This window comes from Lepidochelys kempii, chromosome 1 (genome assembly GCF_965140285.1).
Source record: "Lepidochelys kempii isolate rLepKem1 chromosome 1, rLepKem1.hap1, whole genome shotgun sequence".
NCBI classification, from domain to species: domain Eukaryota; kingdom Metazoa; phylum Chordata; order Testudines; family Cheloniidae; genus Lepidochelys; species Lepidochelys kempii.
The window spans coordinates 261,841,183-261,849,164 of NC_136380.1; the positions used below are offsets into that span (position 1 = coordinate 261,841,183).

Here is a 7,982-nt window from a genome sequence, read left to right on the forward strand (position 1 = left end):
ATATATATATTTTATTATTTTTTATAGCTGCTTTCAACTTCCCCTCTAAACCAGGTTCATTTTTAATCAGTACTGGCTTCTTCCTCGATTGTGGCTTTTTGGGGATCTATAGTAAGGTGTTCTTAAATGATTCCCAATTATCATTCACATTTTTCATTTTAAATTCTTCCTCCCAGTTGGTTTGGCTCATAAGTGCTTTGTGAAATTTGCCCTATTAAAGCACCAAGTATATATATATTACTGGTCTGGACTTAATTCTGCTTTCCCATTATAAATGCAATTAATTAATTAAGCTACCATTAGTTTTTAGTTCTGTGATTTAGTTCTGCTTCTGTGGGCTGTGTAAACATACCCAGAGAGAGAACACCAAAGAATGAATGAGCACTAAACAAAAGGGCCATTGTTGGCAGGGAGGAAACTCGTAAATGAAAATGTGATGTTACAGATGAATGCTACTCAGTAGTCCAAGTGTGTCTCTGATAAAAGTCCCAGTAGAACAGAAAGAGAGAGCAGATTAGTAGGAGGTTCCACTGATTCAATATTAAACAGATCACATGCTATTTCAGCATTTTAACAACAGTCTAGTATCACAAACTGTGGAGTTTGGAGTATTCTCGTTTGGAATTCTAAGAAAGGGGAAAACAGTATGGATCTGTTTTTATGGCTGTAGTGCCCAGAGCCCCAGGTTAGGATTGGGGTCCCATTGTGCCGGGTGCTATAGAAATACACAGGAAGATATGCTCCCTACCTGTGTAAGAGCTTACAACGTAAGAAGGTGAATGACCTACAAATGGTGGGAAGACAACCAAAGGGGTACAGCTTTTCTGAGGCCCTGAGCTTGTTTACACACCCAGTTGCACCAGTTTGATTTAAGGTATGATTTTAAACTGATTTAGCTAAAACGTTAGCTATGTGGATACAGAAGGCTATGTGGATGCTCCTTTTGGTCTGAACCAGGCTTATTTAGCTTAAATAGATTAGGAAGATGCTTAAGCAAAACTGAAATGGGAGTGTCCACAGGGGTTTTAGTCAATTTAACTAAACTAGTTTTATTAAACCATTATAAACTTTTGTGTGGACAGGGTCTACTCCTGGGGGAATTCTGCACCAAAAAAAAAAATTCTGCACACACTATTTGAAAATTCTGCAAAAATCTGCATATTTTGTTTGTCAAAATAACACAATATAATCACGCCAGTTACAATTATTTTGGTAATTTATTTCAAAATATCTGTCCGCAGGTGTGTCTGCAACAATGCAGACCCAAAAAAAAAAAAAGATTCTGGTAATTTTTTTTTTTTTTTTTGACAAATCAGTTCCTTACAGGGCATATTAATACAGAACATTGTGTAATTCATTTAAATTACAATACAGAACTGTATTTCCTGCACCTGTCAGAAGCAGTGCAAAGGCTTGGGGAAGTCAGGGGTAATGGAGGAACTGAGGAAGAGGGAAGGAGCCTAGGAGTGAACCTGGAGGCTGTTGAGTGTGGATGAAAGGTTTTTCTTTTGGGGGGTGGGAATTGTTAGGGTGTTGGGAAGCCTCCTCCATGCAGACCCTGGCTGACGCCAAGCCTCTCCCATTCAGTCAGGCACGTCTGCCCCTGTCCCCACACCCCTCATCCCCATGGGTCTCTGCAGCCCCACACTCCTGAGCCCATGCTCCATTCTGTCCTGCCCACTAGCCATTCTGAACCCCAGTCTGTGACCCCCCCCCAACAGCCCTGTGTGCCTTGCTCTGTCCAAACCTAGTTCTGCGGGCAGGGTCCTGTGATGAACTCTACCCCTGGGGGAATTCTGCAGAATTGGGCATAGGATTTTGTATTTCCCCCCCATAAAATACATTTTGCCTAAGTGCTGCAGTTCTGCCTTGTGCCCACCAGAGGCCGCTGTGGTGCTAGTACAGCTGGCATGGACACAGCTGTCTCTTCTGGTGCCACAGCAGCCTCTGGTGGGCAAAAGGCAGAACTGCAGCACTTCTTAGGCAAAATGTTTTTTATGCGAGAAAGTACAAAATTATGCAAGACAGATTAATTCTGTGCATCCCTTGTCGTTCTGGGCTAGGGATAGCCCGCTACTCTGTCTGAAAAGTGCCCCAGGAGATCAGTTTAATTATCACTTGTACAAATGCCAGAAATGGGGAGAAGGCAACTGGGTTTACTATCTCAGATGATTGGCTCATCTGATACTGCAGCCCCCACACCCAGTACTTCACTGTAGTGTCTGAATTAGCTATGAGCTCAAGTCATGGGGTGAGGCCCCAAACCAGAAAGTAGTGGTTGAAGATGCTAAGCCTTTGGCCTCCTAGCTGATAAACCCTCCCCTGATGAAGGGATATAAAACAAATACCACTTTTGTCTCCAGCGGCTTGGTGTCTCGCGGAAGAACAGAAGGATTTGGATTTGGTATGAAGGAGTGCTCTTAGCTAAGAGCACCCTGCCACTGCAGTTTTTAAAACCACCTGTGATGAGTTTCTCTTGCTCCTCCAGTGCTCCATGTCATCTCACAGCCCTGGAATCGATTCCTGCTCTTCACACTACTGGATGGTGGCGAGAACTCCTTCCTTCGTCCAGAAATTCTCAGGCTGATGACTTTGGTGAGCAGGGGAGGAATAGACAGTTCTGTGAATCGATTGTGTATTAGTGCAATGCAGGTGTGTAAGTTATTGGACAGTACATCATAGTACATAGTTATTGGACAGTACATCATCATAGGTTTACCTCCCAACTCACACACTTCCATTGCTTTCAGTCTGTACCTGTATTCTTGGCCCATAATTGGACAACAAACTAATATTCTTGAAGTGCAGAAGGGAAGTCACCTATACATTTTGACCTGTTCTTCCTCTGTGTAACATTCCCATCATACGTGGGGGCGGGGAGACAAAAGAGGAACAGGGAATATGTGGTTTTCTTTGCTTTACTGCATTGTTGAAGCACTGATCTCACATGTCAAATATATGTGAAGATATTGTTGAAAGAAAGATGATGGCAGCTAATGATCTAAGACGCTGCCCTTCCCTAGCTGAGCTCTTGCCTGCACAGATGTTTCAACAGGTTTAGTTAAACCAGTGCAAACTCCTGTGTGGATACTCTTATTTCCATTTAGGAATGGCTTATTTTGGTTTGGCTTCAACTGATTCTTAATTAACTAATGCTAAACTGAATTAAGCCTGATTTAAACCATAAGTAGAGTGGTTGCACAGCCTTTTGCATTGGTTTAACTAAATTGATTTGAAATCTCCCCTTTGGTTAAGTGCAGTTTCCTTGTGTAGCTGTAGATGAGTCACTGCTGGAATCCGTATGACTTCTGTTATTAAATGTCCCTTTTTCCTCTTTGTCAAGTTTGTGAGATATCAGAGCAGCGGTATTATTTCTCAAAGTGAAATTAGCCAGATACTCCAAGAGGCAGCAAAAGCCAAGTTAGCAGAGCTTCCTGGTGCCACATCCCAGGCTCTACGCCTCTTTCTGCTTCAGGTAAGAGTGCTGGCAAGGCCCAGGAGGAAAAGAGAAATGGGGGAATGTGGGAAGAGGTTATGAGAAGGGGATCCTGCAAACAATCTCTTCTGTTTTTGCTATGAGACTTCGGAAACGCGTCGGGTTCTGTGAGGTAGAAGGTAATGGGATGGGGAGGATCCTGCAGATGATCAGCTTGGCTGTTTGTATCTGGTACAGTCAGGGAGGAACTGTGGAACGGGAAAGCAAAACATTTCAAGCAGTGCCCAGATTGTATTGTTTATGTTGCTATGAGTCCCTCTGCCTATTGAATCTCACCCTTTGTAATAAGAAGAGCATCTATCTTTGCCATGGATGAGGGAGTGGGGGAAGTAAGGGATGGAGATGTGAAGGAACAAACCAGTTAGTTGCCCTTTGGTCTGGAAATCATCCCTTTCCTTTGGTATTCAGCTTCAGAGTGGGAGTTGTGAGATGGAGCCAGCCCAAGAAGGGACCATTCAGACCTTGCTGGAGAGCCTCCCAGCCAGGACCAGGACCCATCTAAGCGCACAGGACATGGTGTATCCTTTTGCAAGACACACATCCTTGGTAAATGACATTGCTAAGCAAGGCACAGCAGTTCGGCGAGGGGTGATATTTAATCTCTTGCTCCATGCCATCATCCAGCTCAGATTGAATGAGAGTAAGAATGTATTCAGTACATCTCCACTTGTTGCAGATGCCAAGACCCTCATGCTAAGAACTGGCCAGGGGCATCGTGTGGTGAAAAAAATCCTAATTGTGCAGAAAAGGGATTAATGATACCTAGCTCCTCGCTACCTGTGCTGGGAACAGTGTCTTGATGGGACGATGCTTGTCTATCTGACAGAGACAGCTTGAGGAGTGAGCACAGGACTGGGAGCCAGGGATATCTGATCATGGCCCCGTCACTGACTCCTCCCTAGGACGAGTGATTCATTTAACTTCTCTGTCTGCCTCAGTTTTTCTATCTGTTAACCTGTGCTGCTACTCATTTTTCCTTCCTCACAGGGGTGACATGAAGCTAACTGGACGCTTGTAAAGCACTTTGAAAACAACCACCGTTATGCAAGGACTAGGTATTATTGTTAGCCCTTGTTAAAAGGGCAGGCATGTCTTGTGGCATTGTCAAGCATCTCCCCCACTCAGCCTGAGCTAGAAGCAGAGTTGATGGGCACTGCTAGCAATTGCAACTAGCTCTTCTCAACCAGAAGGGTCAGTTAGCCCAAAATTGCCTTTGTTGGGGGTTGGGAAATAAATGAGGGAGCCTAGAGTATATGCCTAATTAAGTGGCTACTTCTCTCTCAAATTAGCTGCTTTAGCCTGCCTGGCTTCTTCACGCTGCATTGTCTCCGCCAGCTAATGCCCCGGATACTGTCTCTGTTCTGTCCAAAGTGCTGCTGAAGCTAATGCTGTTGTGAGCCACCTGTAGTGCAGTGTCTGTGAAGCATCTCTGTTGCATTTGACAATCACATGGGAGTCGCCCCTTAAGGATCCATCTTCTAAGTAAAACCCTGTCTGGTTAGTGATCAGTCCCCACTGGGAGGCTGGCACCACCTTCAGGATTCCTGCTAGAGTGGTTCCACCATTATCCCATGTTGGGTGCTGAGGTTTGCTCCAGAATAAAAATTCTCAACCTGCACACATTGATCCCATTCCACATGAGAGTCCCTGCAATTGTCTTTTTTGCAGGTAGAGGGGGTAGCGCCCTGAGCCATCTCCCTTATTCCTTGCCTCTGGACTGTTGCAACTGGTCTTCCGATGCTAGGGGGCCCAAAGGTCCTTGCACTGTTTTTTACAAAGTATTTGGGATGCATCTGAATAGGAATGTGAGGGTCACTGTATGGAAGAGCAAGAATCCTCTAGTTGAAAGCCAGGTTTTTAAGTTTAACATTGTCTGGAAAGCTGTTCCCTCCCCCACAGCCAGAATCCAGGTTTAGGGAAAGGACAGGTGTAGTAGCTTCTCAGCAACATTTGTTGAGCACTGCCCAAACAGGAAATTACCACAGCAAGTTGGGTTTTCCTGGCTTGTCCTTCCCTTTAGTTTTCCATTCATGCCATCAACATCAGATGCCTGGGAGGAGTGGCGGTGTCTCTCTTGCACATTGCAGACTGAAACAAGAGGAGGGAGCACATGGAGCAGAGAAATAAGAAATGTACGGAGAAAGACCATTCCTGCCCTTTTTCCCAGACAGTGGCTTAGAGAGAAACAATAACAGAAATGGTTGGTAGCTGGTTTTCAAAAGTTATGTTTACTGTTGTTGAAAAGCAATCACAGAATAAAATCTTGCATTCCCTCTTTTTTCCATTCATTTGTTAGAGATGGCTTGGTTGAAACCTGCCCTTCAGGTCAGACTTGCATTCATGGGGAGCACACCACAGCACTTCCCAGGTGGTATGTGTGGGGGGAGGCAGTGTCTCAGCCTGTAGCAGCAGTTAAATAGATTGAAACAGAAGGGGGAGCTCTCACCACACTAACCAGCAAGGAGGATGAGCGCTGCTTACCTCAGCCAGAGCATGGCAGCTCCTCTCTGCTTATAGTAGAGAGGGGGGACTTGGGCCATAAAAAGACACAGGTAACCCCTTTACATTAACTCTGGCTCCACAGCCTCCTCTCAGAGCCCCTTGCTTCCACCTGACAGACTTGTAGATGCCATGAAATCAATTCCCTACTTGTCTATAAAAGAGTCACTTCTTCTCCAAAGCTGTGGTAGCATCTGAATGTGTCATGGATCATAACTCATATCATCACAAGCCTCCAGCTACTACTGCTGACCACAGCCAAAGCTTTTATGTTAATTGCTTCTTCCTGAAAAAACTCTGTTGGCTTACCATCCATTTTCTTTCCCATTCAAATGCCCTCTTCTCATCCTCAAACACCATCACAACTGTCGGTGAGGGAAAGGTCCCAGGCAGGTGTTGGGCAACCGGATGTAAGGAGGCAGAGGGCGTTTCCCAGGCCTCTTGCTGCAGCCAACCAAAGCCTTTAGGAAGGAGAAGAGAGCAAGCAGTGTTGTTGCCTGCTAGGGCCCCTGGTGTGCTGTCAACTGGCCATAGCTCATGTCCCACAGAGCCATGCAGTGCACAGCCCTGCCCCTTTGCTCGTTAGTATAGTGGTGAGTATCCCCACCAGTCACGTGGGAGACCGGGGTTCGATTCCCCGATGGGGAGAGTCCTTTTGAATGGGGAGAAAGAGATGCATTGCCCATCCAGCACATTCCTCATCTCCTTCAATGGCGACTTCCCTTCACACACCCCCGCAGTGTGGATTTTCATCTCCAGAGAGATAATTAGCCTGCAAGGCCACCACAGCCCTAGTGAAAGCCTCCACATCGCCTTCCACCACTGGGCCCAGCTTCAAGACCTGCATGTCAGGGCACACTTCAGAGTCGCAAAGGGGAATACTCTGGCCAAGGGCATGAGGACAATCGCCCAACCTAACGTAGTGGCAACTGGTCAAGGGGCGAGGAAGAGAGAAAAGCGGACAGGCAGCAGGCTGGCCTCCTGTCTTTTTTTCCTTTTGTTACGATTTTAACTGTGACAGTAATGGGGAGACTTGAGAAATAGTTGTGGCCATAGGTGAGGTCAGCGGCCGCCCCGAGAGCGCAGAAGGGAGCAGTTCCCACTCAGCTGCTGTGTCACCCAGCGGCTGGCTGTGATCGTATAGTGGTCAGTAGTCTGCACTGTGGCCGCAGCAAGCTGCCTTCGAATCCGAATCATGCCTTTGCTTTTTGGTGGGGGAATCTCCTGACGCACACCCAGTGGCTTAGCCTGATTGCATCCATTTGTAAAGAGAGCCAGCAGCTGGTGTCTAGTTTCCGCTTGGTAGAGGAACGTCAATGAGATAAATCCATCAGAAAAAGAGTAACGGGGATGAGTAACAGGAAGTTTTCCTGGGCACCAGTGTCCGGAAGCAGCGTATTCCATCCTGGAAAGGGATGAGTTTGGAACGTCTGGCCACTGTGCGTTGAAGGGAAGGTTGTTCGGGCCTGGGAAGCTACGGCCCTCAAGAGGGGCTTCTAAAGCCAAAGGGAGCTTGGGTGAGTTTGTGAGGGCGTGACTTTGAAGAGCGTGTGAATTATGGAAGTGGAAGGGTAGAAAGAAAGGGTTGTGTGAGGAAGAAGGTGCTGAGCAGCCCGTTGGTGAGGGGAACAGATCTAAATAACATGGTATTACAAGTGCCTATAGCTGCCTATCCACAGTGGGACTCCCAACGTTGCTAACAGTAGGACCAATGCAACAGTGGGAAATACAGACAGTTGCCCCATGGTGGATGTTTTTTTGAGGTCTCCCATCTAAGTACTGGCCCTGCTTAGCCGATGGATCACAGCACTTGGTGCTATGGCTGCAGGCATTCACACTTTAAGGACTTAAACCTGCAAACGTTTATGCAGGTGAGGTGACCCAACTTTATCCATATGAGCAGTCTTATTGACCTCAGTGGGAAGACTGGAATGAGCAAAGGCACATATGCAAGCCCTGGCCTGAGTTAGACTTTTGCCTGTGCGTA

At 46.4% G+C, this 7,982-nt stretch overlaps 1 protein-coding gene across 3 annotated transcripts in view; it reads left to right on the forward strand.

Annotated features, from left to right (window-relative positions):
* The window catches only part of MEI1 (meiotic double-stranded break formation protein 1), a 66,298-nt gene extending 60,529 nt beyond the window's left edge, over positions 1-5,769 (forward strand). Inside the window, exons 25-28 of one of the 3 annotated variants that reach the window (XM_078851092.1) lie at positions 2,489-2,595; positions 3,344-3,475; positions 3,905-4,014; positions 5,543-5,769. In XM_078851092.1, the coding sequence (XP_078707218.1) occupies positions 2,489-2,595; positions 3,344-3,475; positions 3,905-4,014; positions 5,543-5,588 (395 nt within the window). In that variant the 3' untranslated portion in view covers positions 5,589-5,769. Of the gene's footprint in view, positions 1-2,488; positions 2,962-3,343; positions 3,476-3,904 lie in introns of those variants that run through there. The other 2 variants (XM_073327215.2, XM_073327216.2) reach the window with 2 other exon arrangements.
* Positions 5,770-7,982: the final 2,213 nt, after the last annotated feature.